Source organism: Hippocampus comes, unplaced genomic scaffold, assembly GCF_001891065.2.
Source record: "Hippocampus comes isolate QL1 unplaced genomic scaffold, H_comes_QL1_v1.1 scaffold132, whole genome shotgun sequence".
NCBI lineage: Eukaryota > Metazoa > Chordata > Actinopteri > Syngnathiformes > Syngnathidae > Hippocampus > Hippocampus comes.
In genome coordinates, this window is record NW_017805467.1 from 3,864,017 (window position 1) to 3,886,282 (window position 22,266).

The 22,266-nt window shown below is 40.5% G+C and overlaps 2 protein-coding genes across 3 annotated transcripts in view; both read left to right on the forward strand.

Annotated features, from left to right (window-relative positions):
* The window catches only part of myo1f (myosin IF), a 21,026-nt gene extending 5,668 nt beyond the window's left edge, over positions 1-15,358 (forward strand). Inside the window, exons 5-28 of one of the 2 annotated variants that reach the window (XM_019875332.1) lie at positions 650-737; positions 822-911; positions 2,858-2,989; positions 3,110-3,244; positions 4,302-4,434; positions 5,665-5,861; positions 5,986-6,066; positions 6,194-6,280; positions 7,040-7,126; positions 7,295-7,462; positions 7,871-7,956; positions 8,051-8,132; positions 8,205-8,311; positions 8,435-8,533; positions 8,930-9,074; positions 9,615-9,729; positions 9,829-9,998; positions 10,141-10,286; positions 12,076-12,222; positions 12,300-12,448; positions 12,516-12,578; positions 13,452-13,653; positions 14,395-14,555; positions 14,869-15,358. In XM_019875332.1, coding sequence (XP_019730891.1) covers positions 650-737; positions 822-911; positions 2,858-2,989; positions 3,110-3,244; positions 4,302-4,434; positions 5,665-5,861; positions 5,986-6,066; positions 6,194-6,280; positions 7,040-7,126; positions 7,295-7,462; positions 7,871-7,956; positions 8,051-8,132; positions 8,205-8,311; positions 8,435-8,533; positions 8,930-9,074; positions 9,615-9,729; positions 9,829-9,998; positions 10,141-10,286; positions 12,076-12,222; positions 12,300-12,448; positions 12,516-12,578; positions 13,452-13,653; positions 14,395-14,555; positions 14,869-14,945 — 2,947 coding nt within the window. In that variant the 3' untranslated portion in view covers positions 14,946-15,358. The remainder of the gene's footprint in view (positions 1-649; positions 738-821; positions 912-2,857; positions 2,990-3,109; positions 3,245-4,301; positions 4,435-5,664; positions 5,862-5,985; positions 6,067-6,193; positions 6,281-7,039; positions 7,127-7,294; positions 7,463-7,870; positions 7,957-8,050; positions 8,133-8,204; positions 8,312-8,434; positions 8,534-8,929; positions 9,075-9,614; positions 9,730-9,828; positions 9,999-10,140; positions 10,287-12,075; positions 12,223-12,299; positions 12,449-12,515; positions 12,579-13,451; positions 13,654-14,394; positions 14,556-14,868) is intronic. The other variant, XM_019875333.1, reaches the window with a different exon arrangement.
* Positions 15,359-16,172: 814 nt separating this feature from the next.
* Positions 16,173-20,995, forward strand: acer1 (alkaline ceramidase 1). The gene is made up of 7 exons (XM_019875136.1): positions 16,173-16,504; positions 17,198-17,310; positions 17,436-17,550; positions 18,451-18,589; positions 18,980-19,117; positions 20,443-20,580; positions 20,652-20,995. Exons 1-7 carry the CDS (start codon positions 16,498-16,500, stop codon positions 20,827-20,829), a joined length of 828 nt encoding a protein of 275 aa, XP_019730695.1. The 5' UTR covers positions 16,173-16,497; the 3' UTR covers positions 20,830-20,995.
* Positions 20,996-22,266: the final 1,271 nt, after the last annotated feature.

A 22,266-nucleotide genomic window follows, 5' to 3' on the forward strand; every position in this document is an offset into this window, starting at 1 on the left:
AGGATTTTTACTTGTTCATCTTCAATTGTGTGGTTTGTTTCTTTTAAGTGTGCGTATACTGCACTTTTGTTATCATTGTTTTTCCATTTGTGTTGATAAAGTCTTTTCTTGAGTGTTTGTTTGGTTTCTCCGATGTAATGTTCCTTGCACTCACTTTCTTGGCAACGGATGGAATAAATCAGATTGCATTTTTGGGTGTTAGGAACCCGGTCTTTGGGGTGTACTAGTTTTTGTCTCAATGTGTTTATCGGTTTAAAATAAACAGGAATATCATGTTGTAGAAATATTCTTTGTATTTTCTCTGAGAGGCCGGCAATATAAGGTACACAGACACCCCTTCTTCACGGAGACTTCAGGGTTGTCTACCGCTGACGAAGCTTCTGTGAGAGAAGCGAAACGTCCTTTTTTGTTTTTTGTTTTTTACCCACAGGTACAGATGACGACTGACAGAACCCTTTCTACGATGGAACTTTCCTGTACGACTGAGAGCCTCCACAAGCATCAAGGGTAGAAGTACAAAGTAAACTGAAAAATAACTACTTGAGTCAAGTATCGATACCCCAAATTTAAGTTCGGTAACAACGTGTATTTACTTTGTTACTCGACACCTCTGGTTACAACATCATTATTTCACTTTGTGTTATCTTAGTGGTGAAAGCGGTGCAGGAAAGACGGTGGCTGCCAAGTACATCATGGGCTACATATCCAAAGTATCAGGAGGAGGTGCAAAGGTTCAGGTAGGCCCACTGACTTCAATTTGGCATGTTCTCCTTCTTGCAGCACGTCAGCGTTGTAACTGTCTCTTTCTCGTTGTGTTGCAGCATGTAAAAGACATCATCCTGCAGTCCAATCCTCTACTCGAAGCCTTTGGAAATGCCAAAACTGTCCGCAACAATAATTCTAGCCGCTTTGTGAGTAAAACCCTCTGATAGAGAACCTGAGCTTGAAGGTGATAGCGCCCCGGTGGGCGCAAAAACAATTTATTATAATTTGTTATTAATGTACTTGTTTATTATAGCACTGTGGGCCCTTGAGGAATGAAATTTCAAATCCTGTCAATGGTTCACGCATATTGCAGAATTGACAAAAAAAAAGTTTGACTTGTCATTTCAAACAATGTTTTGGCGGGGAGGCATTCAGCATTTTTTGGCCTCGTCATCATATTCTAACCCAGCAGCCAGAAAACCATAAATGCAGAGCATACTTGTAACTGATATGACATCACACTGCTTCCCGTTGGTACACATACACTATGTGCTCACATACAGCAAGATGAAGACTGGTTGTTTTCACCAGGTAGATGTAAGAAGTGTTTAGCGCACACTAATTTGCAGGCTTGGTGCAACCTTCGCCGTCAAAATGTCATTAATGTTGCTTTCATACAACAGCTACAAGAAATAGTTTGACTATGACTAATTATGAAAAGAGTATTGAAATGAAGTCCAGTTTATGCATTATTTGAAAGAGGTCTTCAGTGAGGGATATTTATTGACACAACTCATCTCTCACCCTTACAACTGAAACACTCACAGGTACATCTGAATCGCCCGCCGTCCCACCCCAGTTCATGCGCACAACTAAACTGCTGTCATACACTACTGAAATGCCCTTCTGAACTACAGTACTGAAAAGGTCTCATACATGCTACTGAAATGCTCTTACTGTCAAGACCAGGGGTGTCAAACATACGGCCCGCGGGCCGGAACTGTCCCCCAAGGAGGTTTGATCAGGCCCTCAGGATAATTTAAAAGTGAAAAAATGCATAAAAGACACGGATATATATATATTTTTTAATAAGGTGCAATTCATGGAGTATCCGCTAGGGGACACGCTGTTTTGATCAGAGTAGAAGACAACATTGTTTTGGTCACAGAGGAAGACAACAGCAGCCTCAGTCTGTCACTGAAACAGACCCAACACAGCAGACGCTATCAAGGACATGTGAATACTTTGTTCTTTACACATTTTATAGCACTCTCCTTGTTTGTAAAGTGTAGGCAGAGATTACATTGAGATTTTATATATGCACATGTGTAAATGGTTGAAAAATTCCTTTCTTTATAAATCTCGTTTAATCTTAAAGTGCATCACTATATTTTTTAATACCAATTACTTGTTAAAGTTGTGCGCCTTTGTACAATCAGCAGGATCAGTTGCAGTGCATATATGTGAATGATAAAAATGAATTCACACATTTGTCTAAGGAAATCTAAGGTGCTTCATGAAATGTTTTGTAAAAGATATGTTCATTAAATTTCAACACCTACCTAATGTTCTTGTGCTTCTTTAGACCAAAACAAAGGAAAGACCTATTATTTTGGTTATTTATAGCAGAGTATGGTATAATTTTAATGGTCCAGCCCACTTGACATCGACCGAGGCCATATGTGGCCCACAATGTGAAATGACTTTGACACCCCTGGTCTGGACTGCTAAAATGCCCTCAGTCACACTAACGAAGCACTCTCATATGTACTATTAAAACGCTCTCATGAACACTATTGAAAATGCTCTCATACTTGACTGAAGTGGTCTCATACACACTACTCAAATGCATCTTCCAGTCCAGTATATCAAACGTTTATTCGATATGACGTGTGAAAGGATTTCAGTACTGTGTGTGAGAGTGTTTTCTGTGATTGAGAGTGTGTCAGTCGTGTATATAAGCAGAAAAAACAAGGTGTGTGAATGAGGGCATTTCAGTGTTTTTTTTTAAGTCTGTTTCAGCAGTGTGCCTGAGAATTGAATTACGTCTCTCGCGGCCATCAATATTCTTGTCTACTTTTCTTTTCCATAGTGGTATTTGCATAGGCAAAATATCTGAGTGCGCCTCTGTTCTGTGTCATTCATCTGACAGGGGAAATACTTTGAGATTCAGTTCAGCAGGGGGGGAGAACCCGACGGGGGCAAAATCTCCAACTTTCTGCTGGAGAAGTCGAGGGTGGTGAGCCAGAATGACAGCGAAAGAAACTTCCACGTTTATTATCAGGTCGGATAAAGGGCATGCATGATGATATGAAGTCACATGTTCCCCATGCTTCCAGGCATCAAACTTCCTCTTCGGAAAATAAATTGTGACTGTGCTGTCCTTTGCACTGCCTGCTTGCAGCTGATAGAGGGCGCTAGTGCTGAGCAAAAGGAGGCCCTCGGCATCATGACCCCCGACTACTACTTCTACCTCAATCAGTCTGGAACCTACAAAGTGGACGGAACCAATGACAGCAAGGACTTCCATGAGACGATGGTACACATTCTACACATAATGCAAAAATGGAACACATACACAGGGACAAATCAACCTTCAGCAAAGGTAACAGAGTTTCAGATGAATGAATGGGGTCTGTCAAAAATTTGACATTGTTTACAATATATCTGATGCAATGACATTGTCAAATGGATATATGATTTATAATCAGCAACATTTCACAAATGTTCAATGTGTGTTGCGATACGAGATGTGAACCTTGGATTTTATCTTTGGCCATTTCCAAATCTATTTCCATTCAGTGTATATTTTTGGGGAATTTCCTCAAAAATATATGCTGCACAATCATACGGTGGCGTTTGAGCATAACCTAACACACAAAATGTCATTCTTGACCTTGTGATTAGAAAGCGGATCAGAAAATGGATGGATGTTGGGGCTCTGTGCTATTTCCGCTTTTTGAAAGGGATCGCATCATCGGCGGTGGGCCTGGTTGTTCGCTGCCTCACTTCCCATTGAACCCATGCATTGAGAACAGAAATATGCAAAATCAGTCATTTTAAAGACGAAAGATAAATTCAATATAAAGCTCATCTCAGCGAACTAAAATGGAAAAACATTTCATATGATCATCGTTTTGCTTTGTTTTCACTCTATGCATGAATGTGAGCCTCTGCCTCCCCCAATCAAATGTCCTTGATGTAGTTTTTACACATCTTGTGAACATTTTGGATAATTCAAACAAAATTTGTAGACTGCAAAATGATGTAAAATTGTATGGAACACCCTGATAAAATTTGGAAAAAATATTTTAATGTTTTTTACACCACTCTTGGTTGCATCATTAATATGTCGAATTGATATAAGATAAGCAGATAAGAAAACTATTTGTCCCACAATCGGGAAATTTGCAACAATACATTGTTAAATAAATCGTTCTTTAATTAGATATAACCATTGCTATCTTCATAAAGGCGTCTCGTGTAATATGATTTCAATAGAATGTGCTTGTGTATGGAAGGTTGTGGTCGGTGCTGATGTTAATAGATAACAGGGCCCCAAAGAGGCCCCCTAATGATTTGTGTGTGGTCTCCAGGAAGCCATGCAGGTGATTGGGATCCCAGGTGACATCCGGGCCCAGGTGCTGCAGATTGTTGCCGGCATCCTCCACCTGGGGAACATCAGCTTCATAGAGGCAGGGAATTACGGGCAGGTGGAGAGCATGGACTGTGAGTGGCATTCACCAACATACTGTAAATAGGCGCATGCACACACACGCACACACACACACGCACGCACGCACGCACACACACACACACACACACACACACACACACACACACACACACACACTTGCTCATGCATCATGCATCATGCATGTAAGTGCATATGTAGTCCCTTCGGGAATAAATAATTGGCTTGTTCATCCCAGGAGGGATATGAGTAAATTAGAACACACCAGCACTTGTTTGTCTGTGGTTGTCATGTGGCAGTGCCTTCCTCAACATGAAATGAATGTTTACAACCAGAGGGATCACTCTCAGGCAGGACACTAGACCAGAGATTTGCATTTCAGCCTAACAGCGATGAGGTTTGGTCAGAGCCATTGATTCTGTGGGGCCTTAAGCAAATTAGATATTTGGGCCCACTAGTTCTGCCAATAATTGATTGAATGTTCCAAGTTAAGAAGAACTAAGTGAGATTTTGAATATGATCTAGGGCACATGTGTCAAACCCAAGGCCCGGGGGCCAGATCTGGCCAGCCACATCATTTTATGTGGCCCGCGAATGCAAATCATGTGTGTCAACTTCCATGATCCTTGCTAAAATCTGTACTGAAATGTCAAAATTGTCATGTGTAATAAATAACGTTGAGATTTTGCAATCATTTTTGTTGCTCTGTTAACACTCGCACAAACAATAATTGAACAAACTATTACAGTTGATTTGAATGATTTCAAAACTGGTAATCCATCAATTTGTTGTGTACAAGTAATAATATATAAAGATTAATTTAGTCTCACTGTCGTAACGACCCTCCGAGGGAAGACGTAAGCCCCCAAGTGGCCCGCGACAAAAATGAGTTCGACTCCCCTGATCGAGGCCAAAATATGTCATCATGCAAGAACATCAATGAATAGCGATAAATAAATAAATAAAATACTAAGATGAGAGCGAATAGGGGTTCGAATCTCGCTTCAGTTTTCATGTTTTTTACAAGTACTCCGACTATCTCCCATATTCCTAAAACACTCATGTTAGGTTAATTGAATTCTCCCTAAGTACGAAGGTGAGTCCAGTCCAAGAAGTCAACTGGGTCTTCTGAAACCCTCATGAGTGCTATAGAAAATGTAAAGAGGTCACTCACTGCGGTATAAAATCCTTTGCTGACATCACACCCACATTTATAGTGAGATAAAACAACACGTGTTAATGCTTTCTCTTTGCTTTCACTGCAGTGCTCGCCTTCCCAGCCTACCTGCTCGCCGTCGACCCCAACCGTTTGCAGGAGAAGCTGACCAGCCGTAAAATGGACTCAAAGTGGGGAGGGAAGTCGGAGTCCATCAATGTGACCCTCAATCAGGAGCAGGCCAACTACACAAGAGATGCCCTGGCCAAAGCGCTCTATGCACGCGTCTTTGACTACCTGGTGGAGGTCATCAAACTTAACCTGGAGTTTCAATTATAGACTGATTATTGATTCTTCTGTTTCACTTTATTCTTTATTTATCTCTTCTTTCTGCTGTCTTCGCTTCTATCTGTCCATCTGCCCTGCACAGGCCATCAATAAAGCCATCCAAAAACCGCATGAAGAATTCAGCATCGGTGTACTTGACATTTATGGATTTGAGATTTTCCAGGTAAATTGCACTTTGGCCTGCTTGGCTGATTATCATAGGCCTCCCAATTTAAATGGACTAATCTGGATGAAACATGACAAGGCTATATGTTTCAATAATGATTGATCAGTTTTATCTTTCTCTTCAGAGAAACGGATTTGAACAATTCTGTATCAACTTTGTCAATGAGAAGCTGCAGCAAATCTTCATTGAATTGACTCTGAAGGCAGAGCAGGTGGGTAGCATACTGCTGTTTATGAGGGGACATGTGGACTGGAAATAATGTCAAGGCATCACCCGAAGATCATCACGCTGACTGAGATTACGACGACAATGCAGGGCTGACTATTTTTACAAATCTTAAAAACTAAAGGTGATGGAGCCTTGACAGTAAGTTGTGGAATGAACTGCTTCTTCCTTGGATGTATTTTAAAAAGCAGTTCAAACAAATTTGCTCAGGCAGGAATTCCAGCAAGACTTATTTTTATTTTTATTTTTTTGGGGGGGCGGGGTTGTTTGATTTGATTGGTTTGTGTATTTGGTCTACTGGTTAGTACGTTAGCCTCACAGTGCAGAGGTGCATGGTTCGATTCCGGCTGCAGCCTTCCTGTGTGGCGTTTGCATGTGTGCCTGCGTGGGTTTTCTCTGGGTACTCCAGTTTGCTCCCACATTCCAAAAACATGCATGGCAGGTTAATGGAAAACTCAAAATTGTCCCTCAGTGTGACTGTGAGCATGAATGGTTGTTCGTCTCTGTGTGTCCTGCAATTGGCTGGCAACCAGTTCAGGGTGTAAGTCGCCAAATGCCCGTAGACAGCTGTGATGGGCTCCAGCAAGCCGGCGACCCTCGTGAGGATAAAGCGGTTCAGATAATGGATGGATGGATGGATTTTGACTCTGTGACAACATCCATCGTATTTATCAGTATATTAAAGCCAATGCAGTAATGTCCTTTTGCATAACATGCTATCTCAAATCTTCTGATCACTTTCCAGGAGGAGTACGTTCAGGAGGGCATCAAGTGGACTGCGATTCAATACTTTAACAACAAGATTGTTTGTGACCTGATTGAAAATAAACTGGTAAGCTTCCAAAATGATCACTGATGGATTCCATTTAGCCTTACCAATAATTTCATCTCTGCTTGATCATTGATTTGGAAAAACTTATAGTGCAACAAAAAAAAAAAGTTTTTCAACTTCAATTGTCGCCCAAAACGAATATATTGCTTCCATTCCCGCTCCTTTCAGAACCCTCCAGGTGTGATGAGCGTGTTGGATGATGTGTGCGCCACCATGCATGCCAAAGGCGAGGGCGCAGATGGTACTCTGCTGCAAAAACTGCAGGCTGCCGTGGGAACCCACGAGCATTTCAACAGCTGGAACTCTGGCTTTGTCATACATCACTACGCTGGAAAGGTACTTACTGTGACAGGGACCAATTAGACAGACGGACTCTCCGGTGGCAGCAATACCAAGCGTCTATTTCTGTTCTGAAAATATGCTTTCACTTCAACCTGACCAAGAAGGTGTAAGAATGTTTGTTGGCAATTATTACACATTTAAACTAGAATGGCTGTCACTAGAATGAAGACCGCTGCTAAGTTTAAAAGCGTCCTTCTTGGCAACCAAGAAGGACGCTCGGGACTGACTTATTGTTGAGTTTAGTTTATTTATGGCCTTGACTTGGCTTTTTTCATACAAATATGACATCAAATCAGTGCTACTGTTCGGCAGAGATAAATTACAATGTGTTCCGACTCCATCCCATGCAAATTCAGGTTAGGTAACGACCTACAGCTTACAGTCTTTCTCTTGTTGCCTCAGGTGTCTTATGATATCAACGGCTTCTGTGAACGAAACCGTGACGTGCTTTTCCCTGACCTCATTGAGCTCATGCAAAGCAGTCATCAGTGAGTCTCCTCCGCCAATATACTCTTGCTCACTACGCAGCAACATAACAGCCTGGTGTAAAAATGTCGTCAATATTGTTTACGGCCTCGACAGTGACTTCATCCGCTATTTGTTCCCCGAAAACCTCAACACAGACAAGAAAAGTAGGCCGACTACAGCAGGATCCAAAATCAAGGTGAGAATGTCAAGGAGAACCGAAGACAAGTAGAAATTCAGTTTTTGATAAGGTCTTTTACTGTTCACACAGAAACAAGCAAATGATCTGGTGAACACGCTTATGAAATGTACTCCTCATTACATCCGCTGTATAAAACCCAATGAGACAAAAAGGCCCAAAGACTGGGAGGAGAGCAGGTTGGCGCCATCTCACACACACACACACACACACACACACACACACACACACACACACACACACACACACACACACACACACATTCCAAACCATTTTTTAATTTCTTTTTGATGTAATTTCAGGGTTAAGCATCAGGTGGAATACCTCGGACTACGAGAAAACATCCGCGTACGGAGGGCTGGCTTTGCATACCGCAGGGTCTTCACTAAATTCCTGCAAAGGTCTGAAAAAGCCCCTTTAGAACCATTTTGGTTCAGTTTGCACTTTTTGATTGTGGAGCAGAGCAAAATAACTGATTTGTACTGCACCACTATTTTGCACCCAACTTACTCTGCCTCTTAAAGAGTGACCTAAGAAGACAAAATCCTGCATTATGATCTGTTGTTAATTGACCTACATATTACCTTGCTTTTCCTCATTGGACGGTTAAACACTGGCGCCTAACCACGGCGTCACGCACTGTTTACACAGTCGCTATGATCTGAATTGATCTGAATCGAACTGAACTGTACCCCGTGTTTGCAAAGTGACTATAACTGTAATGCACAATTTTGAAAGCAGAGCATGCTGCAAGTCTGACTTTTACTTTGTGTTACACCGGATGTTTGTGTGTCCAGGTACGCCATCCTGACTGCTGAGACATGGCCACGCTGGAGGGGTCCAGAGCAGCAGGGGGTCCTTCACCTCCTCCGGTCTGTTAACATGGATAATGACCAGTACCAGATGGGCCGTACCAAGGTCTTTGTTAAAAACCCAGAATCGGTAATTAAGAAGAAATATTGTTTCTGCACTTTTTAAAAAATGTAGGCATGTGCTTGCAGTTTTGAACTGTCTCCACTGTACTTCCTGTCTGTGTAGAACAGGGGTGGGCAACTGGCAGGGATGTGGTCCTCGACAACACTCTGAGTGGCCCCTTTATTTATTAGTATTTTTTAATGATTTTTTTTTTTTTTTTGATAAACCAAAACGAATGTGCTTATTTTGTTGTTTGCTCCAAACCATTTGTTTTTGGTTTAGGATTGTGGATCTTTTCTACATCCATTGAAAAATGCATTATCAAAACTGAAGTATACGAAGAGCATACATTTTGCTCATATGCATATCGTTTGTCCATATTTAAAATAGCATTTTGGACATACATCTGCTTAGGTAGTTGCGTTGTCCTACAATACGTGGCCAGTATTGCTGATGAAAAATGATGGCCCCTGCAGCGCTAAAGCTGCCCATCCCTGGTGGAGAAGATGGTAAAATAGTGCTCAACAAACAATGTCATGATGAAAATACACAATGTGTTCTCTTTAGCTGTTTCTTCTTGAAGAGATGAGGGAGAGAAAATTTGACACTTTTGCCAGGACCATTCAGAAAGCCTATAGAAGATACATTGCCAGAAAGAAGTATGAGCAGATGAGAGAAGAGGGTAGGTTTCCAAGCAACAACGTATAAATAATTCATCACAGTAAGGGGGCTGTTCAACACATTCACAAATCATTATTCCTCGTCTATTCTGATATAACAGCTTCAGACATCCTCTACAACTCGAAAGAGCGGAGAACAAACAGTATCAACAGAAACTTTGTGGGTGACTACCTGGGGCTGGAACAGAGGCCTGAACTGAGACAGTTCCTGGCCAAGAGGGAGCGGGTTGACTTTGCTGACTCTGTCAACAAGTTTGATCGGAGGTTCAAGGTGAGTCGTTGGACTTACATGTGTCCTGTATTAAAGAGAAGTTTATCAGAATATTTGGAAATACCAGCAGTTACCAGAGACGACACCTCCTGGCAGGAAGAGGCTTTTCATTCTAACTTTTCTCATTTTTCTCACAACCCAGTCCATCAAGAGAGATTTGATCTTGACAGCCAAGGGGATCTATCTGATTGGTCGAGAGAAAGTGAAGAAAGGTCCGGAGAAAGGGCAAATAAAGGAAGTGCTGAAACGAAAGCTGGAGTTTGGAAGCATAAATGGCATCTCACTCAGGTAGAGACATTGTAAATGTTGTTTCAAGACATCTCAGAATTTCAGTCAGATTTCAACAAAAGCTGCTTTGAGCCTTCCAAAAGCATGCACGTTAGTTAGGTTCATTGAAGACTCTAAATTGTCAATATGTGCGAACGTGAGTGTGAATGGTTGTTTGTCGATACATGCCTTGCAATTAGCTGGTCATCCGTCTATACAATACAATACATCTTTATTTATATTTCACTTTCACAACAGCTGCAGTGGAAACAAAACGCTTAATAGAACAGTTAACATAAAATAACAAATTATGGTAAACAAGACATGGACAGGCATGCAATCGTAACCACTATTCCTGCATACGCCTTGTTGTTTGAAGCAATTATAGATGAAAGAGGAGAAAATCAAAGTGTCCTTTCACCGGTGGATCACATCTGCTACAAGCTAAGTTTGAAAGTAAACAAGAATCTGTAGCGTCCATTGACGAAAAAAGAGATTTGTTCATCTCTCCTGTCCCATGTAAATCCGCTTGAATTCCAAGCGCCGACTCTCGGTTCCAAATACGCATCTGCGCTCTACACCGATGCTCTCCTCATCCTCAGCTCCAGTAGTCATTCATCGGGCGTCATGAGGTGCACTCATGTGATCACGTGACAAAACTGCAAAGGGTCAACAGTCGCCATTACCTCTCTTTCCTTTATCATCTCAATAGTATTTATAATAGCAACATTGCCACCTAGTGTACAGTCAGAGAACATAACGGAAGTGATCCACGTTTGTGAGACAAATAACATACACTTCCATCGGACATTCATAATTTATTTTCCCAAACCACGCAGAGCCACACCATAAGAATGAAAGAGCCGCATGTGGCTCCGGAGCCGCAGGTTGCCAATCAAGACTCTTGAGTGTGTGTACCCCACCTTGACCCTATAAGGACAAACACTATAGAAAATATATTGATGGATGGATGGCTGAGTACTTGTTATATTGTTTTAACGTTGTACTTTCTTTTTGAATTTGAATGACAGATACAAATCTTAAAATGTGACTTAAAATATTTCCATTTCAAAATTAAAATACATTTAAAAGTGAAATCAGTTTGAGGCCGGACCGGTGGTCCATTGGTTAGCGTGTCGACCTCACAGTGCAGAGGTTTAATTCCAGCTCCCTGTGTGGAGTATGCATGTTCTCCCCGGGCCTGCATGGATTTTCTCCGGGTACTCCGGTTTCCTCCCACATTCCAAAAACATGCATGGCAGGCTGGTTGAGCACTCTAAATTGTCCCTAGGTGTGGGTGTGAGCGCGGATGGTTGTTTGTCTCTGTGTGCCCTGTGATTGGCTGGCAACCGGTTCAGGGTGTCCCCCGCCTACTGCCCGAAGATGGCTGGGATAGGCTCCAGCACCCCCCGCGAACCTTGTGAGGATAAAGCGGATCGGAAAATGGATTGATGGATGAAATCAGTTTGCCTGCTAAATACCTGGACTTGTTATTTAGGTGTTCCACTATATGTATATTTGTTTCGTTTTTTTAAGGTCTGTCACCCTCTAACACAAATGTATCTACTTAAGTAATTAAACGAAATGAATTATCAAATATATTTGAAAAATAATGAAAAATAAACAAGGAATCTGAGGAAAATCAACATTACCACCAACACAATGCTAACTCTACTGCTCTCATTTTCATTACTTTAAAAATAGCACAGCAATAGAAAGAAAATGTGGACTGTATTGTTGAAATACATTAGAGTTCTTTCATGGCCTTGTGTAATGAAATACTAATGGCATGATGTTGGTTTGTTTTTAGTACGAGACAGGATGACTTTTTTATTCTGCACGAGACGCAGTACGACAGTCTGCTGGAGTCCAACTTTAAAACCGAGTTCCTCAGCTTGTTGTCCAAACGCTATGAGGACGTGACGAAGAGAAAACTTGCAATATCCTTCACCGACAGGTAGAGAGAAAACACACACAAAGATTTGGTTGACATACAAAAATCACATACATGAACTCCATTTGTTCTCTGCACAGATTAGAGTACAGAGTGAAGAAAGAGGGCTGGGGTGGAGGGGGCTCCAGAGTGGTGATGTTCCAGAATGGAATAGGGGACCAGGCCCAGCTCAAACCTACAGGAAAGACTCTCACCATCACAATTGGGAATGGGTTACCAAAATCTTCCAGTAAGTGTATTCTATATAAATAATACCATTAATGTACATTCAAAACATGAAACATTTGTTTAATCAGAACCAACAAGGAAGGGTGGTCAACAGTCACGTGGTGGAGGCCGGAATCACAGAGCGAGCAAAGGTAAAGTCCTGCCTCAAATATGTGTATTGCTTGATTTATGCAGCAATTAGGGGCTGAATACAGTCCATTCCATGACACTGGTTGACCTGCAGCTTGGTGCGATTTGGAAACCATTTTTGTCCATAGGACATACAAATAATCCTTTTCTGGGTCAAACTGTCACCATCATGAAACCTTTATCAACTGTACAGGCAATTTTATCATTTTAACCTTTTGAACTGTTATACCAGTGTTTAAAAAAAAGTTAACCACTGCACGATACAAATACATTAAAACACTCATGGCTGTATTTTAGTGATCAGTGCATGCAGAAATGATTGCTGTAAGTTTCGCTGGGCCTGTTTGCAGGTTTGGAAGATCAGTCTGCACCACACTAGGATTAAAATGGGTGATAATAAGGATGCCGTGTTTAGACTTTTGGGGGCGTATGGAAAATATTGTGAAGAAAATGTTTGACTTGGCTTCCAAATACTGTGTATCTTTATTCATCTGTCTTTTTTTGTAATGTATAGTACAGGCGGAACAAACCATCAGATGCACTTCTATTACATTCGATGTCAATGTGTACAATAAATGTGTGTATCCACCTATTCCCATTCAACAGAATGAGTCATGGCATATAAAATGTAAGATTTGTGCTCAAACAAACAGACCCACATTTAGTATGTCAATTTGTGAGTCATTTGAGGCAAGATCATCATTATTTCAGCATTCATGTTTTTTGTTTGGGGCTATGTTCCGAGATTTTTCTCATTGGGTGAATTAAGGTTGGGAAACAATGCTTTGGAGTGTTATTTTTCTTCTCAAAATACACGCTACATTGTTATCTGTTATTTGGAAGATTGGTCATGCAACTATTCCATTTTTTCGCAGCACACCAGAATGGAGCGACCAAGTTCTCCAGAGTACCCAAACAATCGGATATTATGTATTCCTCACCGCATACACAGAGCAGACCTCCTCAAACGGCCCTGCCCAAACTGGGCTTTCAGAGAGCTCCCCGGATCCCAACCCACAACCACAGTAACCAAGGAAACATGGACTTCCTTAACGTGCCTGACGAGGGCATGTCAGGGTGAGAAAAGTTGGAAATTAAAAAAAAAAAAAAAGGCAGTTCACACTGAGATATAATGTATACGGCACATTAAAATATATTTCGTCATCAATTGTTCTGGTCAGAAAACACTTGAAATGTTCAACTCTATACCAAAAAGTATATGTCAATAATTAATTAATGAAACCAAAATAAATGGCCATGAATTACAAAAGTAAATAAATAAAAAAAGTTAGAATTCTATTCATATTCATTCTTGTCAGACGTTTTCCTCCAATTGCATATTGTGAGTGAAATATAAACCGCTGTTTATTATTGGCTCCAATTCACGACAAAATTCGATAGAACGGCAGTGTGTACTGATTTTAGGTCAATATTCAATATTTATTTGTAGAACAATTTAAAATGTTCATTATTTCGAGGGCAATGGTGACCAATTTAATTAAAGTTCTGGACACATAACATTTGGAGCACAATAATTTAACCTTGAAGTTAATTAAATATGTTTTCGTTTTACTGCCATCTAAGAGACCAAAGCTAGTGTTTAGGACGCGGATTTAAAATGCAGTTCGGGAGTAATGTCACATGAAAGCTGCTTGTTCATCCATGCAGCAATGTTTGCTTTATTATTTGTAGCAATCCATTAATTGCCCATGGCACATAATTGTCAACATGAAATGGGAAAGCTCAAATCAAGCATCTACTGCATAAAGACATTATTTTGCGGAGAGTTTGTCATGTACCTCTCTCTCACTATTCCAGGAAACAAAGGAAGCAGAGCATCGGTCAGCGGCCCCCTCCTGCACCCAAACCTCAGCCTCGCCCTCAGGGACCCCGCTGTCGGGCCTTATATCAGTACATTGGCCAGGACACCGACGAGATCAGCTTTGAGTACAATGATGTGTTTGACCTTGTCAAAGAAGGTGTGTGGAGCATTAAGATGAAGGATGGAGAGTGGCTACATGTTATCTACACCACTACAAGTTAGGCCTTGCAGATTGACTTAATGTGGACCTTCAAAAAGCAAAAAGCACTGGAATTTTGAATAGTTGGAACTTGGACATGTGCATTAAAGTCACTATGTTACAGTACATATTTGGTTCATACTGACATTTCACACCCAATAATTTGTGAGTAGTGCATATATGAGATGTGCAGCTAGAGTTCCTTTTAAAGTGCTCTGTCAAAAAAGTTGCTGACATGTAGTTACTATCGTTGTGTTGTTTCATTTTACAGATCCATCGGGTTGGTGGACTGGCAGAATTCGAGGAAAAGAAGGTCTCTTCCCTGGTAACTATGTGGAAAAGATTTAACTGGGACTGATTGTTAAGTAAGTCTAACTTGGTTGAGTCCATGCTCTGGAGACCGAAGGCAGTGCAATTCTGTTCCCGACAGTCAAAACATAGCCTGTACGACCACACGTGTTAGGTTTCATCTGTGTTGTTGTCTGGAACTATCTTGTTCAAAATGACGCAGCAACAAGATCTTTGACGACTGGCCCCCACTTGCCTTGATACCTGCCTTTCAGCTTTCTATGGACTTAAGTTTCAGTTACAGGCCATCAAGTAAGACGAGCCTAATTGCTGCATTGCATTAGGGTGTCAACACTGTTTACATCCGTACTTTGTGTTGGACTCCATTGTTTGTGTTTTTATGATGAAAAGAGCAACCTAACAGTTTAAACATAGACATAATCTGAGGAGATATTAAAGCATTTTGCAGATGAGCTGTTTGTGGCGCCTTTGTGTTTTACCTCTTCTCAACAAAATAGATTGATCATAACAAAGCACAATGACTGAAAAATGTAACACACACACACACACACACACACACACACACACACACACACACACACACACATACACACACACACACACACACACACACACACACACACGAGACATGCATGAGACAAATGGTGTTCACACCAGATCCTGCCTGGCTTTAAGACCCCCGGAGCCCGTCAATGTTGTAAAACTGTACATTTTGAAAAGGCTTTTGATTGTGAGCAGCCCAAGGCACAACTGTACAATAATCATGCTATCTATTCCGCATCTTGATAAGACACATGTGAGGTGGATGATTATCTTGGCAAGGAGTGCATGAAATGCTCACCAATATTAGTTAGTTAGTTAATTGTTTAGTGAACATACAATACAATAACAATTGACAAAAGGCAAGCAAAGTTACAAAAGGAAAAATAAAAATAAAAGTAAATAAAACAAACATCATCACCGTTATATGCTATATAGATCTAGACACATCTTTTTTGTAAGCAATATTTGAGAGTAATAGTCCTTTTGTGTCCAAAGGGAAAGTCTTCGGTCCTTGAGTTCAGGCTCAGCTCATGAAAATTGAGAGCAAAAACAAATTTGTGTTGTGTTTAAATATTTGTTCAGCATATAATATATGTTAAAAGGATTCAAATTGCTATGTAACAGATTGTAAATATACTGTATATCCCCATTACATGAGGAATACACACACACACACACACACACACACACACACACACACACACATGCTCAAACAGAGGAACAGGCAGATGGACCGGTTGATCCTCCTTTCCTCACGAAGAATTATACAGAGATGTGCTACTGCACCTGTTACTCGTATCTGTGGTTTTACTTCATAATGCTGTCCAGCAAAGAAACCTTAAAAGGAGGGGGGGGGGTGCTGCTTGGTCCTTCCACATGGATTGTCTAGCGCCATTAAAATGCAGCACGTGCTCGTCAGTGATGTCACAGTCTGGTGCGACAGGATTGCGAGCGTTTTGATGCTCCACCCTGCCAAAATTCACCTGTTGAGTCACCTGGAACCTTGCAGCACTTCTAAACTGGATGCACTGGAAGCAAGAAGTTGGGCATGGGAGGTAGGTCAAATATTCCCAACACTGTCCGGGTTACAAGAGGTGTATTGCATATTGGTGCTGCCACTGTAAACTAAGATAGGAAACCACAAACTTGAGCTCATCCATCTTGATTGAAAGGTCGGGCAGTCTGTAGCAAGATACAGTAGATACAAAGTAGTAGTAATAGAAAAATGTGAATCTATTCTAATCGGATCTTATCTAATTTTCCATCATTTCGACTTTCTACGGAACCATACTGAGTGAAAATGCAGTGTACAGGGTTTCTTCCGCGTGTTTTTTTTTTCCATCTCAAGACAAGAATACTTTATGGATATTGCAATAACCTCCATTTGCTTTATTTGATAGTTATTTGTGGTTCTAAAATTGGTTAAATCCTCCCGATACCATTTTGTGTCTTCGACAATGGGATTGTTAGCAGTGTTTTCATTCATTGCAGTACATAAAGGCTTTGTGAAAGTAAGCAAATGCATATTTGAATCCAGGGGCATGAAGGGAGGGTCAATTTCCATAAACCACCAAAAATGACTCCCCTAGTCCACCTGTGTGTGTGTGTGTGTGTGTGTGTGTGTGTGTGTGTGTGTGTGTGTGTGTGTGTGTGTGTGTGTGTGTGTGTGTGTGTGTGCGCGTGCGTGCAGCTGACCATTTATTGTCCAGGTTTTTGTTTATCTGAGTTTCTGTCTATCTGTCCGTCAGGGTTCTACTCAAGTGAAAGGATGGCTGGAGTTTTCTCCTATGAGAGCTCAGAGATTGATTGGTGTGAAGACAACTACAAACATTCTGAAAATGTGGTGGAGTTCTTTAACACTGTAAGATACTTTATAGAGCTTCTTCATCGCTGATTATTGACAATCTAAAACAAGGATGGGAAATCCTGGTGGGCTTGATTGTATTCAACGGTGAACATTTTTTTTTCTTTCTTTTTTCCTCATAGATGAGCAGCTTCATTTTTTTCATTATATCTCCCATCATGCTCTACCTTCTTCACCCTTACGCCAAAGAGAGGAACTTGGCAATCCATCTCGTCTGGGTCATGATGTTATTTGTGGGTAAGTCATTTGTCTTACATGAATCCTGAATTAAATTCCCTGTTGACCTGATCTGCTCAGGGAAAAAAAAGTCAGGTCTGACAATCCTAATTGTTAAACCTATCAATCAACATTGACGATCAAAATCCATTTGAGTATGGTCAATACTGAGCATGGTCCGATGCCCCGAAGTGACCTGATGCATGTGCTGTTGCTGTAGTTAAAAAATGGAAGAGCGTATGTTTGAGATGAGGGCTTGTATAACGCAAGTCCCATCATTCATCACAATAGAAATGACAAGGAGGAGGGTTTGCCGCACAATGTACATTAGTTATAAGATATGCAAAGAGTTAGCCTACGGCTTCTTCTACTTCTACATGACGACTACTACTCTAAGTAGTACTCCTTTCTTTGTTTTTTTTTTCTGAACGGACGTGCGGCAACATGCCGCCTGTCATAATTCAGTTTTACTACTGCACTCGACCGATGTGTTTAGGCGACGGCATTTGTAATTTTTTCGCTGGAGGTATTCTTAAGTGTGTGCTGGGGAGCAGTGACAACACGCGGCGATTTATTTTGTCTTTCACATTTTAAATATCGGTTAAGATTTTAAAAATCAGTCGACTTGTACGAGGCTTCTCTCAGCTTTCCTCATTTTTTTCCCCATCACTTTTTGTCACTGAAACGGCAGAGCCTCTGCTGTTTGTAACACTCTAGTTGTTAGCACTCTAGCTAGCACTCTAGTTTCAAAGACACTATTAAACAATATTTTCCACTCAATCGACAGAATTCTTCTGATAATCGATATTTCTAATCACTGATTATGATGTCTTGTCTTTGATACTCCTAAAATCATCATTTCTATGTGATGGGAGCAGGTCAAATGAGGCTTTTTGCTGACTAGGTTTTTCCTTCTCTCAGGTATCTTTTCTGCCTATTTCCACATGACTCTCAGTTTTGTTGGCCAGATGCTGGATGAGTTGTCAATCTTGTGGGTGTTGGCGGTGGGATACGCCATATGGTTCCCACGCAGGTTGTTCCCTTCTTTTATAAAGGACAGGTAAAGCAACAACAACGCAACAGCTACTGTATTACAATCTGTGTGATCATTCAGGAGCTTGCTCGCTTTAATGCCTTCTGATAAAAGGAAAAGCTACTCATTCATTATACACACACGTTGCTCTGAAACCTAACCTGTGCTGGCGGAGGAGCCTGTCTGACAGCTCCAACAGGAGTCACTGTCAATAAGACACAATACAGCGTTGCCACCTGAAACACAAACTGACAAAAAAAGGCCTATTACAATGGAGCTCTGCCTTAACCTTTCATAATAATTAACCCTCAGATAGCTTGAAAAGGTAAATGCATTTTTAAACAATGCCTGAAACTATTTTGCCTGTCTGTATTTTATTTTTTTTTCCTTGAAGACTTCCCTGTGTGTCATGAACAGGTCCACCTTCTCAAGGCTCATCCTGGTGGTTACTGTCGCCACTTCAGTGTCCTCCTTTGTCAAACCGACTGTCAATGCCTATGCGCTCAACTGCTTCGGCCTGCACATGCTATACATTCTGGCTATTGAGATGAGATGGTAGGAGGCTAATTACAGATTGAATTTTGAAATCACAGCTTTTCTGGTATGAAGTATGACTTTTTCTGCTTCCCCTGTGGTTGAGTAAGTTTTATAGTACCGTAATAAGGTACTCTACTCCCTATTGAGACTTTTTCATCATCAAAACCAGTTACTACAAGGTGCTATTTCTAGTACTTGGTCATCCAGGGTTCAGAATAACAATTAAGTTAAGAGCTACCATTGACTGGCAACCAGTCGAGCGTGTACCCCGCCTATGGCCCAAAATCAGCTCAACAGTTACTTTAATGAGGACAAGACTACAGATAATGAATAGAAGGATAACGTTTCTAAAAACTTGGTAAAAGTAGGAAGTCGTGGCGATGTGCGAAGTAAGCAGGGCAACATTGAGTTATGCATGGATGCACAGATTCGCATTCATGAAAACGACTTGATATCACTGAGACAAGAAATAAAAGTCGTGTTGGCTGGCAACCAGTTTAGGGTGTACCCCGCCTACTGCCTGAAGACAGCTGGGATAGGCTCCAGCACGCCCGCAACAGTTGTAATGATAAACAGTTCAGATTATGGACGGAAGGAATAAAAGTGTGTAACAGTAAAATTGGGTCTTTAATGTGGTTATGATTTATTTTGACATTAAATACCACTCTTTCTGCTTCAACATTCAAAGTATGTTAAAAAAAACAGTTAATTTGTCAATGAAATTTGGAGTGACTCTAGGACGTTATAACAGACTGATCTGCATACTGTAGGCAAAAGCAGAATGGCAAGAAATACAGCAGATCCTAGCATCTCAACAATCAATTTAGTGTTGTTGTTCGTTAGTGTGTCTCATTCCGACTGATACATTCAACGTGGCGTGGTTTTCCCAGTTTTCTGCGACAGCTTTAGAATGACAAAAAGTGATAGAAGGGACATGCTGTGAGTCAACTGGCCTGGTATGGATATTAAGTTAAAATTTGACTCAGTTGAGATGAAAGTGGAGCTTGGTTGGTTCACATTCAGACTTGTCAAATGACTTCTCTTTTAGGACCGTTGATCTTCATTAAATACAATACATATTATTTCCAGATTACTTTCCACAGAACGATCAGTTATGGCCAGAAAAGCAATGGCAACACCACAAAATCATAGCACTTACTACTGTGACTACTTCATGATTTTCATAGCTCCCAGGAGGCACATATGTATTGTTTCTGAAAATTGCTCAAATATGCTCTGGAGTAAACATGAGCCTCACAGACTGTTTGTCTTGGTATTTCTGAGCATTTACATACTTTAACTAATTGATAGTGACGTAATTTTCTCTGATCCTATTTATTTAGCTGTACTGACCAGAAGGCTTTGAGACTGGCCAAATGGTCAGTGGCTTTGTGGATCCTGGCTATCTCCTGTTGGATTAGTGATCGCTTTGGCTGTGGATTTTGGCAGAGGATAAACTTCTGTTATTTGCACAGTATCTGGTAAGTTTGTGTGCTGTGTGCCTCATGTATTGTAAACCCTGAGTTTCTGATCCACTTGGACTATCCCTCAGGCACATTTTGATTGTCATCGCTGTGGCATATGGGAGTACGCTGATAGCCTACCTGGATGCCAACTACGAGATCCCCTACTCATTGCCTGGACTGCAGTACTGGCCCTGTGATAAATTGGCACTTGGATTACCTCATATTGTCCTGAAAGGCACGACCAAGACGCTCAAACGGTGCTAATGACTTTCACAGTGGACAGTGCATTTTTGCACTTAAATTATTTGAGATAACTGATGGCAGGCCAGCATTGTATCTCACTCTGTAGCCTATCTATAAATAATAACAAATGTAATTGATAAAAATAATAGTAATAAAGTAGTAATAATAATAATGGCTTTTTAAAAATATTGGCTTTACATTTCAGAATCATGCATACATACATACATACATACATACATACATACATACATACACCTCATATATACCATGATCTCACCAGACACTTTATTATAGGTAGCCTACATGTACTCACATACTCACATATGGTTTGTATCGAATGAGAGATTCCAAAAAGTTGGCACTCGTGGCTGAAAAAAGAAAAATGAAAAAAACTTTCAGTGTGATGCTGTGCAATTTTACAACTCTTTTATAAGATACAATGTTAAACAAATGGCTCTCTCAGAGTGTCAATTGAAATGAAAAAAAATTTTTTTTCATGAATATTTATTAAAGTTTGAGTATTCAAATGGTTATTCATGAGTCTAGATTACATTTATCTTTTCCCAATACTTGAATGTCTTTTAAGATCCAAATGTGGTTGTATTCAAAGCTTGGTCACAAAATCAACCTCCATCCAAATCATGTCAATATACTGTACTAGATTCTCTGTAATAAGTTATTGTACAAGTGAACCTGTGCGATTTGAATGTTTGTCTTGTTGCAAATAAGTTTCAGGCAGTTTTGTTTCAATAATTTATTTACTTTCAGTCCGTAGATTCAGATATGCATTTCATTAAGTGTTGAATGTTTTTGATAGCATTATTACTCCTGCCATCACAGCATTGAAATAATACGTTTGCATGTGTTTAGTTGGAGTTGTAATGTAGCTCATTGTGTGATGTAGTGCTGGAGTTGAATTCTCTTCCAAAATAAAATGTATCACAGCTACATAGAAATCACATTTCCTGGTCCTGATATTCTGTGCATGATGTTGAACGTTACAACAATGGATATAAACCAAATGATGGAAATGGAAAGAATCAAGATTTTACTCCATGTTAAGGCTCAACAGTGACCTCACATGGACTCATGCTGGCATTGTTAAAAAAAAAACTGCATCTTGAATCAATTATAGTAATTGCTGAATGGTTGGTCCCTAAATGGGTGAAATATGAGAGTTAAAAGAGTACCTAGGTCTAATTTGACTTTTTGGTGCATCTGTAAAGGAAGATTACTACGAGGATGGATGGCAAAAAACATGACCGATATTTTTTGACATTATTGACATGGTATTAAGGTCTTAATGGTGGTTTTGTTCGATAAAATCCAGATTTTTCGTGAAGCTAATAGAATTGTTGATGATCCCCAAAAACTTATTTGCTATAAAAGTGAAAGTAACAAAGAACAACACTCACCTAACAATTTGCAACACATTGTATTGTTCCTAATTTTTTTTTT